Source organism: Zonotrichia albicollis, chromosome 2 (genome assembly GCF_047830755.1).
Source record: "Zonotrichia albicollis isolate bZonAlb1 chromosome 2, bZonAlb1.hap1, whole genome shotgun sequence".
In the NCBI taxonomy this organism is placed as follows: Eukaryota; Metazoa; Chordata; class Aves; order Passeriformes; family Passerellidae; genus Zonotrichia; species Zonotrichia albicollis.
Window position 1 is genome coordinate 96,706,896 of NC_133820.1, and position 15,380 is coordinate 96,722,275.

Genomic DNA, 15,380 nt, shown 5'->3' on the forward strand with positions numbered 1-15,380 from the left:
TGCGGGTATAATTCAGAGAGGCACTGAAAGCCAGAAAAGCAATCACTCAGAGATGTTAGATCTAAACTTCTGTTACCAAATCAGTTTGCATGTACAGAATTTTAATAAATTGGAAGTGAAAAGAAAAGCTCTAAAATTAGCCAGACTCCTGTGAGATTTTTTCTTTTTATGCTAAACCTTTATACAAACAAGCAGCATCTTTTAAGGGTAATTGATCAGGCTAATGTTAATGTAAAAACTGCTAATGCAGTAATAAAAGAATAGTACAGAAAAGTAGGTATTTAAAAATATATTCTGTTTGAAGGAGGTTGGGTGTTTCAGGATTGGTTTTAAAATGTTACTTTTTTAATTATATGAAGAACAGACAATTATATGAAGAACAGACCTACAAGTTTTTACTTCTGAGGTCCTTTTGTGGAAGGCTTAATTTTTTTCCTTTTTCAGGTGATGGGCTTTGGATTATACCTGATGGATGGAAGTGTCAGTAACATCTATAAGTTGGATGCAAAGAAAAGGATAAATTTAGCCAAGATAGACAAGTACTTTAAGGTTGGTTAAGATGTGATTTTAAAGGTAGTTTCTCTTGCATTTTAAATATATTAAAAAAAAATATCCTTTTGGGTTACAATATAGGGTAAATATATATATTTGGGTAAATAATGGTTTCCTTTCACTATGATTTGTGTTACTAATTTATCCAATCTGGTTTGTTCCCTGTGTACAGCAGTTGCAGGTTGTCCCACTATTTGGTGACATGCAGATTGAACTTGCAAGATACATTAAGACCAGTGCCCATTATGAGGAAAATAAATCCAGGTAGGAAGGAGAGAGAAACAGAGTGGAGCATCTGGGATGGGGAAGATCTGACCCTTGGAGTATATTTTCATACTCACTTGTTAGTCCATGGGTCTATGGTAATTAATAGAATTTTCACTTTGTCATCTTTTTTGTGTGGGTATTTTACTATTAATGTAATTCGTGTAATGGATACAACTAAAGAAACACAGGGTTTAAAAACCTTTCTGTGCTGCTGAGGTCATTCTTGTATCTGTGACATTTCTTATCACCTGGGTTGGAAGAAATTCATTTTATCTTACTCTAATTTAGTTTTTATTTTTCCCTTTAAATATGAAAACTTTCATTAAAAGAAATGAAGGATTTTACTAAGCAAGGTGAGCAGTAGTAGTGCATGGGTGAATAGGCATGTGTACATTGCACATGGAGCAGCAACTTAGCTTGTCTCCCCCTATTTTTTTTTTTTTTTGGCTAGGTGTGCAGCACAGCAAAATGGTTGGAAAATAAAGCCAGTGGTTGCATTAATGGATCCATGGTTTTTGGTTATTGCTTTGTTTTAGTGAATCTTTCTGTGCTCCTCCAAGACCTTGCCTCTATGCAGTTACATGAATTTAGAATGCTGTGCTTTGCATTTTAATTCCTGCAGAAAAAAAACACATAACTTGCATGTAATTGCTGAGACAAAATCAGTGGCAATGATTTTAGTACTGAGCTACTAAAAATATGAGGCTACTTAACATGACGTTCTTGGTAGCATGTTTTTGTGTGCCTCTTCATAACATGTTAATAGTCTTGATAATGTCTTTTTTATAGCTGAGAGCATACTATACACTCTTCAGAGTTCAACAAAAATAAACAAAAAAGTATCTGCAGGTGGCTAGAGTATCTTACAGTTTATACCTGCACTTCTGCCCTAGCTTTTAATCCTTTTTGGTCTTGCTCCTAAGTGCCCTTGAAGAGAGGTGCTGGTTTGTATTTCATAGCAGCAGTCTTTAAAAAACAAAAAGAAAAGCTCCCAAAACTGAAAAGAAAAACTGAACAGTTTTTTCTTAAGACTTGGAAGAAGTGCTATTTGAACTCAGAAGGGCAGTTCATCACTAATGGCTTGTGCAGAGGTAGAGGTGTCAAGAGAGGAAAAGCCTCAAACAACAGAGAAGAAAATGTGTAAAAAAAAAAAGTAATGCATTGTGGATCTTTCTTTGCAGTATCAGTTGTGCTGTTTATTGTTAAAACTGATTTGAGTGGGGGGTTTTTTGTCTTCTGAACCAGATGGACATGCACATCTTCCAGCAGCAGTCCCCAGTACAATATATGTGAGCAGATGATCCAAATCAGAGAAGACCACATGCGTTTCATATCTGAACTGGCTCGTTACAGCAACAGTGAGGTGAGTGGGGTTAGAGCTACGTGTGCAAATTGCACATCACTCATTAACAGTTGTTATTAAGAATCTGAAAAGCAGGTAAATCTCTGGCTAGCTAAATGATAAAGCTTGGCCACCTGAGTCAAGAAAAGCAGTCTGCAGGTCTAATTCCCATTCTCTGAATTATATTTGCACTATTTAAATTTAACATAATAATGACACACCATATAAACTCTAACATCCTCCTACCTCTTTATGTATCTCAGATTTATCCTAGAAATTTTGGTGTATCTCATTTAGAATATGTAGTCCTTACTCCAAAGAGGTGCTTGTAACAGTTTAAACAAAACTAAGTTTAGTGAAAGAGTACAGAAATGCATATGTATACACACACTCATACATATATAGTATATAGAGACAACAAATAACTATGTATATCGTATATAATTGATATCTTGAATTCATCTGCAACACTATTGTAGTCATTAGGAATACCAGTGATTTCCATCTCTTGATCAAAATCCGTGAAGTTTTCTAAGTCTCTAGAAGAAAAAGCTGATGTTAGATGGTAAAGCAGGTGTTCATGTATGATGATGTTTTGGTGCTTCAGTTGATGTAGAAATTTGGCTGTGAATGCTGAATGCAGCATGTTCTGATGTGGATTTGGGTGTGTGTGGTGCTGTGAGGTCCCCAGGATGAGGTGAGAGATGAGAATTTGACTCCATGTTCTCAGAAGGCTGATTTATTATGATATGATATGATATGATATATTAAACTATACTAAAGAAAGAGAAAGGAGACATCAGAAGACTAAACAAGAATGGTAATGAAAGCTCGTGACTGACTCCTCAGAGTCTGACACAGCTGGGCTGGGATTGGTCATTAATTAAAAACAATTCACATGGAACCAATCAAAGATGCACCTGTTGGTAAACAACCTCCAGACCACATTCCCAAGCAATCAGATAATTATTGTCTTCATTCTTTTCTGAGGCCTCTCAGCTTCCCAGGAGAAAATCCTGGGCAAAGAGGATTTTTCAGAAAATATCATGGTGACAGGTGTGGGGTTTTTTGTTTTGTTTTTCTTTTATAATGTCTAGGTGGTGACTGGGTCTGGTCGACAGGAGGCTCAGAAAACAGATGCGGAATATCGGAAGCTCTTTGATCTCTCTCTCCAAGGCCTGCAGCTTCTCTCCCAGTGGAGTGCCCATGTCATGGAAGTGGTATGTAACATGGGAAGTAAAACCAGATGAAAAAGAGGTGTCTTGGTGAGGTTAGACAGAATAAAACTGAACTAAAAAATGTATGTTGTGTTTTCAAAGGATCACTGAATATTCTGAGTTGGAAGGCACCCAACAAGAATCTTGTTCCCTTACTTTCCCTCTTCTTTCTTCCTTCACTCTTTTTCTCCTTCTGCTTCAAACCTCATTCTTAGAGTATGGCACATGAAGTCCACAGAGTCTAGGAGTAATGTTGCTGCTTTGAAGATCCAGTAGCTTGCATCTCACACAGTACATTCAACTTGTTCTATTTAGAGGATAGGCTGGCTGTCACCTGTGAACCTTCACCAGATGTTTTAATGTCACTCTTGGTACAAACATTTTGTAGACTAAGACTTCATCATTTCCTTCTAAACATTGTTTAAAATTATATTGTTGGAAACATCTGTACTGACATGCAGTCACTGAGGAGGTGAGAGAACAGCTCCAGCTGGCTGTGTTTAGACATCACCCCTGAGTAAATAGAAGCATGTATGGTTTTAACACACAAAAATGGATGGAAGGGCTCCCACTGGCTTTAGATTGGGCTTTTAGTCAAAAGGAAAGTAAATGCAGGAAAAGGAAGATATGAGAGGAGATGAGGGAGGGGAAATAAAGAACATGCTGAGTTGTTTCTGTATATTGTAGTAGTTTGTTTTCAAAGCAGATGCCAGTTAGAAAAGTGGCTGTGCTTTTTTCCAATAGGAAGCTGCTTCAGGCAGAAATTGAAGAGGAGTCCTTGTTATGGTGCAGACACTGAATAAAAGCTGTGTGCCTTAGCTGAACCAAAACACGTTCTAGGAAGGGTTGGAATGTGAATTACTGTATGAGAGAAGCCAGACTTGCTCCTCTTCTGCCTTACATGTCTTGGGGACATGAAATAATTTGCACTATGTGATCCACAGTGGGCATAGCTGGTGAACCAGTTTTCTCTCTCATTTGTGTCTTTAACTGCCTCTTTTAAAAGCCAGTAGATGAGTCATGCTTTTCCCTGTATTATCCTATTCCTGTTTAAGTCCACAGTGTATTTAATGGTGAAAGTCTTGTTCTCATTCTCTCTTCTTAAGGGAGTTTGCTGTCATCTATTCCTTGCCTCTGCAGCTCCTAGATTTGCACCTTTCATTTCTGTCATCACAAATTGCTGCATCCAGGGTCTCTTCACAGTGAAAATCTTCCTATTGTTTTATATCTCTGCAGGAAGTCTCTCATTCTTAGCTCTGTTTCTGTCCTACTCATTCCAGGATAAACTTTCTCTGGCATCACAGCAGGTTTTTTGGGTATTCTCACTGCTTTTCATTGTCTTTCTAGTTTAAATGGATTCCCATAAATACTTCTCATCTAAGTTCAAGTTTGTGTTCACCTTCTTCCTGTCCTACTGAGCATTTATTCTGATAGGGAGTATCCTAATTATTTACCTGTCTCCACCTTCACTGAGTATCCATGAACATAGTTGTGTGCATCGTGTTGAGATAAAAACTTGCATATGTTTGTTGTGTGTGCATCTTAACCCTGTCAGTTTAATCCCTCCAAAGAACTTCTTTATTTAATCATTTCCCCAGTGCCCTCTTTGTAGCACTCAGCTTGCAGGATTTGATGCTCCTCTTTGCCATAGGTGAATTGAAGCTGTTAATCCATTATAGTAGGCAAATTTATATTGCTCTGTAATCTAATATTTATGCTGAGGTGGTCTCAAGCAGGTCTTGTTATATGCTGAACTCAAACTGTGAGAAAATTGTATTTAAATGTGACTAGGATTTTTCACGTGATGAACCCTGATGGATATTAGGCCAGCCTGATGCTGCTCAGGAACATTTTGAGCTGTGTTTGCAGTGACTGAAAAGGCAGTATTTAAGAGAAGTGCATGCTGTGCAGTTCATATTGTCGCAGATAATACAGTTATTTCCACACATTTCAGCCTATTAAACTTAAAAATCAAGCCCCCTGAAAAAAAACCCAAACCATCAACAACCCAAACCTGTAGTTTTCTGATTGTGTTTTGAAATCTAAATGTGATTATTTCATCAAGTAGGAAGCTCCTCTTTTTGTGTGTGGGTCTAATGGATTTTTCTTTGTGTTCTGAAGTCTTTCTGAGTTTCTCATATTTGAAGCAGAGAAGAAACTTTTGCCTATGTTAACATTTGCACAGTAAAAAACACCCTTAAGTGCAATACCTGTTGAGTTTGAGTTGCATTTCTTTGGAATAATACAGAATTGCTGGTTTTCAGGAAGTTTTTAGGAAATTATTGTTTGGCACTTCCACCAGATAGTAGTTTCAGAATTTACACAAGGTTTGAACATAGTACCAAATAATATTCTTCAAGTATTCATGAAAACACTGTGATATTTCTCAAAGCAGGTTATTTGTGTCCCACTGTGTTTTGTGTTTCTCAGCATTTTTGTTTCCTTTTGTTCCCCCCCATCTTTTTTTCTCCCTCTCCTGCCTTGTGAACTGCAGTACTCGTGGAAGCTGGTGCACCCAACTGACAAATATTCTAATAAAGATTGTCCTGACAATGCAGAGGAGTATGAAAGAGCAACAAGATACAATTATACTAGTGAGGAGAAGTTTGCTTTGGTTGAGGTAAGAGAAATGTTTTTCTATAGGGATTTTCCAAAGATTAATTCTATACAAAGGAGAACATTCTCTATAGGCATTTTGCATACCCAATGCAGAAAGACTGCCTGCCCTGTGCTGACTCTGAAACCAGAGTCTGACTCTGTGTTCCTCCATTCAGTAAATAAGAGGAGCATAGCAAATCTATCCTTTGTCATTTGTAACTTGTTAATTCCTCTTTTTTCATTTTTTATATTTAAAAATGCACTGTTTGTACAAATATGCAAACAAAATAAGAAAAATACATTTGTCTGGGTTTTTCTTTTGCAGGTGATTGCCATGATCAAAGGTCTTCAGGTGCTGATGGGACGAATGGAAAGTGTTTTCAATCATGCCATTCGTCATACCATTTATGCAGCTCTCCAGGACTTTGCCCAGGTCACTCTTAGGGAGCCATTAAGACAAGCCATTAAAAAGAAGAAAAATGTCATTCAGAGGTAGCATTACTGTTCTCATGTTTTTCTATATTCTTCTCTCAGACCTTAGTAAATTAGTTGCAGAATTGCACAGATGTTAAATTTTACCAAAGCCTGTACTCTCAATCTGTCTGGCATTCATGGTTAGCTTGGTTGAATAGGAATTGAAGTTGAAGCAGTTTGAAGATAAAAATGAATGGCTGCCAGCATGGCTGCAGCAGGAGTCCTGACTGTCCTGAGCCTCTTAGCACTACTTTAGGAAGTCTTGTGGTCTTGTGTTCCCTGTTATTCATTTTTATTTTAAGAAAATACAAATACGGTAATACTGAAAGCAAAATCAGTGTTTGTATTTTGAAGAAAGGTTTCACCGTCCGCTTTATGATTCCAGTATTTCCTTTCTTTGTGTCTTATGTTTATCCCATTCTCTCTTCTCTTTGCCTCTCTTAGTGTTTTGTCTTATTTCTCAGCTTCTGCTGCTTTTGGTTTATTAGCCTTACACTTCTCTTCCAGTGCTCCATCTGCCCACTCTGATTAGGGACATTTCCTGACCTTATTTTTTTTGTCCCTAATTGTTTGCTTTTAATCTTGACTTGTTTATCGTGTGTTCACTCCCACATTTCATTGCAAAGCTCTTAGAGGTCAAAGTCCTTTGCTAATTAGACTATTGCTAAGTGCTCTGTCTGCCACAGAAACATCATCACAAGCTAAAAATAAATAAATTGCTCCACATTATCAGGTTTGCAGGGAAAGTGTTTTGTCACAAGATTTTAATGAAATAGAAAAATATTACTTTCATACCTGCTCAGATTTGGGATGAGACATTTTCTTGATCATTCAGTGTGCCACAGAGATTATGTCTGACTGCGTTTCTGGCAAGTATCTGAGTTCCAGTTCAGTATTTGGACCTAAAAGTATGAAGCTGTTTGTGCAAATTTCATCTGAATTCTGGAATCTGAATTTCTTCTGGAAATTCACAGGATTTCACAAGAATTTTGCTTTTTTTCATTTCAAGCTATCATTGTCTCTCTTTAATTGTGTGAATAATCTGCTTTGGTTTGATTGAATGTTAATTGGATTCATTGTGAATACGTATTCATATTAGTATGAATTTGGTTTGAGTGATCCAACTCTGGGGTTCTCAACACAAGAGAGATGTGGACCTGTTAGAAAGGGTCCAGAGGGCCATAAGGATGATCAGGGACTGGAACACTTCTCATATGAAGACAGGCTGGGAGAGCTGGGGTAGTTCGGTGTGGAGAAATAAAGGCTCAGGGAGGCCTCATTATAACTTCCCAGTACCTTAGAGGGGCTTACAACAAAGAGGGAGAAGGGCTTTTTTATGCAGGCAGATAGAGACAGGATAAGGGGCAGTGGTTTTACTGAAAGAGGAAGGCAGGTTTAGATTAGGTATTAGGAAGAAATCCTTTATTTGGAGGGTAATGGAGCACTGTCACAGTTTGCCCAGAGAAGTTGTGGGTGCCCCATCCCTGGAAGTGCTCCAAGGCCAGCTTGAATGGGGCCCTGAGCAGCCTGATGTAGTGAAAGGTGTCCCTGCCCTTGGCAGGGGGAAAGTTGGAACTAGGTGGTCTTGAAAGGCTGTAGATTAACTTTTCTGATATACAGCATGGAGTGGTTATTTTGTGGCTGTGTCATTCTTGAACACATTGGTGAAATTCTTTGTTCTTGTTTGGAATTACCCTGAGCTCGTGAATGTTGTTGCAAACTTTCTGTGCTTATGGAAGGAGGCTTAAAAAGAGTAAAGTGTTCTATCAGAGAGCTTGGATGTGCTGCAGTGTGAAGATGTGGGAATTGTGTTCAGTGTTTTGCAGGCCATAAGGAAGACAGTGTGTGACTGGGAAGCAGGTCACGAGCCATTCAATGATCCAGCTCTAAGGGGAGAGAAGGACCCCAAAAGTGGCTTTGACATCAAAGTCCCAAGACGTGCAGTTGGACCCTCCAGCACTCAGGTATTTTCCTGTCTGGTGGTTGTGATACCTGTCAACAATTATTGCATGAGGTGTGTTCCTTCTGTCCTGAACTATTTTAAAATTGCAGGTTTTATTGCGGTCTTTTTTTAATGCTAAAAATCTACTCTGATTTAAATTTGTAAAATTAGATGCGCATAACCAAGAGCCTCTGCCTGGATTGCTGTAATTTTCTACTCTGATACATCATTTTTCCAAGGATTCAATCACTTAAATCTGATTTTCTGGGAACAAATATTTTCTCATTGAGCTCCTAATGTTTTTAAATAATATTTTTTAACTATATGAATTATTTGTAGACTGACTTCTATCTCTGATATGGCTGGTGAAATTTATTTTCTTAAATCACACTACCCAGTAGATGTCCAGTAGTTTTAAAATATGTTTAAAATATAAATGAATGTCTGTTAAAATATGGGAAAGTATATGACTTCTGACAAAATCCCAGTGTTCAGTAATGAGTGATAACGCTGGTCCTTAGAATCTAATTTGTCTGCTGCTGCCACTAAAACGAGATATTTCAAATGTTTTTTGTGGTAGTCATCAAAATCCCATACCTAGATGCTCATTCTTGTTACCTCCATGTAGTTCTCTTTATTTCATTTGTGGATGTGTTTGGAGAATGTATGGTCTGATATTCGTAGCTCAGCTGAGAAAATGAGGTACTGAGTCGTGCGGGTGAAAAATTGAAGGCAACTGTGATTTGTGAAGACAATCTTTTATTACCTAAAATCTGTGGGAAAGAGAGCATGTATGGTTAATAATTCTGGGTAATAAAAAGTTGCTTAGTTTGTGATAAGATTGGTTTAATGAAGATTTTGTTTTGATAATTGCAGAAAAATTGTTTTGTTTTCTAATTTTCTGGGGTGAAAGAAAAGGTTAAATATCACCAACAATTTGCTTCTCCTGTGCTTGAAGGGCTTTACTTCACCTTTGCAACAGGCTGTTTAGACTATGTGATTCTCTCTGCTTTTTCTGCTCTTGGGCTGGCACACTTGTCCTTCTGGGCTGACAGGAAGGCAAGAGGTCAAATATATCCATTTTAGATAGGTTTTCCTCTGTTTCGTGTGTTTCTAAAATGGCTGTGTATGAATGGGTAATTGGTGCTTAATCATTTTTAAATCATTTGATAAGCTAATGGCTCTCTGAGCATCCTCTGAAATGAACGGGAACTTTCCCTTTGCTTGAGGGAGCCCCAGATGGCAGTGATTTTTCTGAACAACCTTTCTGTGTGGCCTCCTCTGCATGCTCACTCTGCTGCTTTTCGTTTTTAACAAACTAACATGTTTTCTCTGCTTCTCTTTCCCATTCCTTATTTACCTGTGTGTTTTTATTAACGGATTCTCTTTCCCTGCCTGCCCCTGTCTGTTGGTTTTTAGCTCTTCATGGTTCGCACTATGACAGAGTCCTTGAACTCTGCTGAGCTGTTGAAGCAGCTCAAGTCTCTGGGATTGGAAAAGCTATTGCATGTGACACACAAGTTTCTGAGGCAGTCCTACATCTATCCGCCTCTTTTAAACTTTGGTGGTAAGACATTACTTATTACTTTTACTTTGTGTGGTGATGTGAACTGTTCCACTGCAAGTGGTCTGCTGCTGAGTGTCAGTGGAGGTCCCCTTGGCACGGGTAGGCATTTGTGCTGCTGTGTAGGCTAGTGTTGCATCTGTTCCTCTTGCCTCAAAGGCTTTGATCCACACAGTGCCAGTTTTCAGTTTGAAGTGGAGCAGTCGCTTACTGATAGTAATTCTCAGTGTTGCTCAACTAATGTACCATGTGTATTTTCCTTTTTTCCCCTCCCCTTTCCACCGTAATTGTTTCCTTTAATGATACAGCTTTACATGGTGAGAACTATGTTAGAGTCCCTCATTGCTGACAAAAGTGGTTCCAAGAAAACCTTGAGAAGTAGCCTTGAGGGGCCCACCATATTGGACATAGAAAAATTCCATCGCGAGTCTTTCTTCTACACTCATTTGATAAATTTCAGTGGTAAGATATGTAGATGATCAGTGTCCAGCTTAGCATGTCCTAACACCTCTAACACAATCTGGAAAATGTTTCCGATTGCCTAAGTCAACTTAACCTTTGGTTTATTTATCAAAAGCCTTGGTCTGTCCAAACTTTTTCTGAGATGGTACTTAGCATTGTGGTGGGATTTTTATTTTGACTTGTTATATGTTTGTTTCTAATGCGTCAAATTTCATATTTTTACCTCTTTTTTCTATTTTATGTATGTACTTACATAAACAATAAGCCTATACACACTGAAATTTTTTTAAAGGAAGTAGTTTTTGTGTTTTGGGAGGTTTTTTTTTTGTTTTGTTTTAAGTACAGAGGAAACAAATTCTCTGTTGTGGTAAATTTGATATCATTTCACTACTCTTACTATTCAGTTAATTGTAATCGGAAACATGCTGTCCTAAAGAATTCACCTACTGACATTGAGTGTACCTAGTCCTTGTCATCACCATGCTGTGTTGTCTTTCATTTTTGTTTTGCTGCTGGTCTCCTTTACTCTTGGAGAAGGGGGAGTCTGTTAATACCAGTCACTGTGCTAACTGGGGAGCAGCACTGCAAAAGGTCTTCAGAAGGTCTTAGTGTAAAAAGTTCATTCCTGTTTTAGTTCACAAGCCTTCAGGAAAGGCAGGATTGCACCAAGTGTTTTCTGGAGAGGTGGGAAGCACACCTCTGTGCCCTTGATGGCATCCTTAGAAACTTGTTGTTTTAATCCCTACTTCATGTGTCTGTCTGTCATTTCCTGCCCATCTAATCAACAGGAACATGTGGAGCAATTCAGTCCTCCACAGGGAGGGAAGGTACTGGGAGTTCCAGTGCAATTTTGCCTCCTTCGCTTACTGCTTCCCAAATTCAGTGTATGGCTTTCTCAGCCCCCAACTGAGAAATTAAACTAGAAATCCCTTTTTACTGGTGTACACAGTTTTTATGTTTAACTGATAGTATCATCCAGTTCCACTCTTTTTTTCTATAAGAAGGCACCACTTTGGGGGCCAATGAGGAATTCAGAACTCTTACAAAAAGCCATGGGCTTTACATTTTGAATTTGCTTTAGATTATATAACCTGTATACAGCTCTAGTGACTTGCACCTGCTTTTTTTTTGTTTTGCATTGCATCATCAGAATCACAGTTGTATTGTACTTGATGTATTTCTATAAGAAGTGTAATTCTCCCTTTTTCATTCTGAAAGAAACCCTGCAGCAATGCTGTGATCTGTCCCAGCTGTGGTTCAGGGAATTCTTCTTAGAGCTGACCATGGGCAGAAGAATCCAGTTTCCCATTGAGATGTCCATGCCTTGGATTTTGACAGATCACATTTTGGAGACAAAAGAGGCATCAATGATGGAGTAAGACCTGCTTGTGCTCTTCCACTGAATGATTATTCTTAATGAGTGCCATTCCTTATTATAATGTTGCTCCTTTAATTGGTTTTAACAAGTAGTCATTGAGAAGGTATTCTAAACTTGAATAAAATTTTTGTCTTACATTTGCCCATTTTCAGAGTCTCTTTCCTTTTGATGTGAATAATTGAAATGCTAAACATTTCATATCATTGCACCAGCCACATATTTTGCTCCTTGAGTTCTCCTTACTTATTCTTCAAAGGTGCCAAATATAATGTAGAATGGTTAAAGTTCCATTTTGATGGACAGCTAGAAAATGAGTTTTAGACTTCAAACATATCTACACCTTTTCTTAAACCAACGAATATTTTCTTAAAGGAAAAATTGTGATCCTTTTTATATAAACTAAAAAAGGAAAGTACCCTGTTTTCATGAACCACTTGTGGATTGCAATATTGACTGGCTTACATCATCTTGACAGCACCATCCTAAAGAATCATGACTTTCATACACGTGTAACTCATGTTTTATTCTTTTTCTTGCAGGTATGTTCTGTATTCTTTGGACCTTTATAATGACAGTGCTCATTATGCACTTACCAAATTTAAGAAGCAGTTCCTCTATGATGAAATTGAGGCAGAGGTAAAGTAACTTACCTACTGGAGAAAAATCATCTGTACCTGAATGTGAAAATCATGCTAAAGAGCAAGGTCTTTTTAAGAGATTCAGAACAGCTGGTGATAATAGAAAAACTGAGAAGACTGACCAGAAGATGAGCAACTGGTTGGGTGGTATGTTGTGAGGAAAGCTGTAGATTTGTGCAAAAATGACTCACATTAATGCTGAAAATTGTAGACCTGTGCAAAAATCACTCACATTGATGGTGAAGATTGAACCACATCTCTTGTACTGGGAAATTCAGACCTATTAACTTCCTTCACTATGTTTGATAAACAGTGGGAGATCTTAGAGAAGCTCATTTTTAAATTTAAGTATCTCTAAACATATGATATTTTTCTCCTCAAGGTAAACCTGTGTTTTGACCAATTTGTCTACAAGCTGGCAGACCAAATATTTGCATACTACAAGGCAATGGCTGGCAGGTAGCTATTCCTTCCACTGTGAGAGCTTTCCTTCACACTTCTCTGCTCTGCTTTGCTGTTTAGTACACCTTAAACATTTTCTTCCTTTCTTCATAGCCTGCTTCTGGATAAACGGCTGCGTTCAGAGTGCAAGAACCAGGGAGCAACCATTCAGCTGCTGCAGTCCAACCGCTACGAGACACTGTTGAAACAGAGACACGTTCAAGTGAGTTAACTCCAGTGTTTTATCTGAGTTGTTTGGCAGCTTTCCAGTGGTGTTGATTCATGTAGGTAGACAGAACTCATTTTGTGCTTCATGTTCTGTCGTCTCGGCAAAATAACTGAACGCTTGAGATCTGCTTTTTTTGTCACGTGAAGGTGTAAATTAAGAAAGAAAACTTAAAAGATCCTATTTTGAAGCAAATGTCTGTTGCAGTTAGGAAAGCATGAGCCAAATAGGAATGCCATGGGTGGTAGCATTGTATTCCTAGTAATGTCTTTTACTAGTTTTCAGTATGTTGTTGGCACAATATGATAGAAGCATAAAATGCTGATACAAGTACTTAAATGTAGATGCAATGTGTACTTTTAATTCTTTTTGTGAGAATTGGGATGCAAATTGTAGTACCGCATTTGCTCATGAATTTATAATTTTTGTCCATCTGCTTTGTTTCAGCATGTTTGGGATGCAAGTTCACAAAGTGAGAGTCTGTTAATGTGGGGGGTCTCATAGTCCTTGTACAGCATGTCTTGTAACCTGTGTGGCAGCTCAGAGGCTCACACGTGTTTTCCCTTAGCTCCTGGGCAGGTCGATAGACCTGAACCGGCTGATCACGCAGCGCATCTCAGCCGCCATGTACCGCTCCATGGAGCTGGCCATCGGCCGCTTCGAGAGCGAGGACCTGACCTCCATCGTGGTGAGTCTCTGCTGCATCCCTGGCACACCAGCTGGGGTGGAGCAGCCCCAGACTGCTGCAGCTCGGGGCCCTGGGGGTAAAGTGTACAGAAGGCAGGCACTTGGAGCAGTGCGAAAGCAAAGAAAGCAATCGCCTTTTGATAGCAGTTTTTGTAAGCGCCCACTTCTGCCCATGCTTATAAATCAATTGCACATCAAAAAAAACAGCCTTGTGCTTGGGAGAGTCAAAATTCGTTGATTTACTCAGGCAGCTTGGTTTTGTAGCATGGCAAAAATAATTTTTTGTGAAGGAAAGAAATCTGATTGTGCCTATGGAAGAAAAGCATCTGTGCAATATTGAGGTGTCCTTTTGAGTTAGTTTCTCAGTTAAAATGCTAAAAAACAATTTTTATTTCAAGGCAGCATGAATTTGACAAGTAAACATGCAGTCAGCAAGAAAAAAATATCAGGCACATTCAGTTCTGCTGGAATGAAAAATAAATTAAAAGTTGTGCAAAAGAGTTTACTGTTGTTCTTTCTGTAATAAGATTTTTACCAGTGACATTTTGTCATGCAGTTAACTATCTTGGTTTAATTTCATTCTTTACTGAAGAGAAATCAAATACTGAGTCCATACAGCCTCTTGACTTCTGAAAGCTTGGTTTTATAACTTTGAATTATTGAAATGTAGCTTTTCTTTGTTATGTGCAGTACACTCTTATTGACTGAGTGAACAGAAACCATCAATGATGTGTTCCTTATGTCACAGGCTCTCATACTTTGAGTAAGAGTAAGTGAATGAGTGACAGAACTAAGGGTTGTCCCTTTACCATGCTCCTCCTTCTTGTTGTGTTGGTGTTCTTTTTTTGTTTTATGCAAAATATTTTCTGTTGAAAACTGGCTGCTTTCCTCAGCAAGAAGCTGATCCAAATAGATGAAGTAATGTGTAATTTCTGCTGGTTTTCCAGATAAACAAATGAAGTTAAGGTGTTTACAAGACTGAGCTATTATTTTCTCCTCAAACTAGATTTCATTCTGTAGTAATAATCTTAGTGGGTTTTTTTTCTTGAACTAACTTGCTCACAAGTGTAAAACTCCTTTGAAATATGGAGCACTTAAATCAGAGAGCAGTTTATGGAAAGATGGGAGTAGTAATTTGACACACAACTAGAAGAAGCCACTGGATATTTCTTCAGTAGATCACTGCACAAAAATCTTTAAAAGCAGTGCTTGAATTTTTTGGAAGTAAGGGTTGTATTCTTTGTGCTTGGTATTTTCAATACCTGATGGCAGATATGGAGTTATTTTATTTTATTTTATTTTAAAGAAATTGCCAGAACAGATACTAGGAATTTTTTGTCAAGAGGAGAAACATAATGAAATGAAGTGCACATGTATAGTCATGTAGCCTGCAGCTAGTGATTTTGTGGGTACCTTCACAACATTTGTAAATGTTTGATCTGGTCTTTCATTGCATCTTTTGTACATCCTTCACTGGAGTAGACCATGAGAAGGATTTATGGTAAATGTTATTCCTAACATTACCACTACAATAGTTAGTTCACCAGTTACTCTACTGAGCAGAAATTACTTTTGTGATTGCTTGTAAAGTA

At 38.2% G+C, this 15,380-nt stretch overlaps 1 protein-coding gene across 3 annotated transcripts in view; it reads left to right on the forward strand.

The window, feature by feature from the left end:
* The window catches only part of CYFIP1 (cytoplasmic FMR1 interacting protein 1), a 78,810-nt gene that overhangs the window by 24,504 nt on the left and 38,926 nt on the right, over window positions 1–15,380 (forward strand). Inside the window, exons 9-21 of one of the 3 annotated variants that reach the window (XM_005486398.4) lie at window positions 445–549; window positions 725–816; window positions 2,065–2,182; window positions 3,259–3,381; window positions 5,873–5,998; window positions 6,302–6,468; window positions 8,267–8,414; window positions 9,812–9,959; window positions 11,637–11,793; window positions 12,336–12,432; window positions 12,817–12,893; window positions 12,990–13,098; window positions 13,670–13,789. In XM_005486398.4, coding sequence (XP_005486455.2) covers window positions 445–549; window positions 725–816; window positions 2,065–2,182; window positions 3,259–3,381; window positions 5,873–5,998; window positions 6,302–6,468; window positions 8,267–8,414; window positions 9,812–9,959; window positions 11,637–11,793; window positions 12,336–12,432; window positions 12,817–12,893; window positions 12,990–13,098; window positions 13,670–13,789 — 1,587 coding nt within the window. Of the gene's footprint in view, window positions 1–444; window positions 550–724; window positions 817–2,064; window positions 2,183–3,258; window positions 3,382–5,872; window positions 5,999–6,301; window positions 6,469–8,266; window positions 8,415–9,811; window positions 9,960–10,264; window positions 10,419–11,636; window positions 11,794–12,335; window positions 12,433–12,816; window positions 12,894–12,989; window positions 13,099–13,669; window positions 13,790–15,380 lie in introns of those variants that run through there. The other 2 variants (XM_005486399.4, XM_026793005.2) reach the window with 2 other exon arrangements.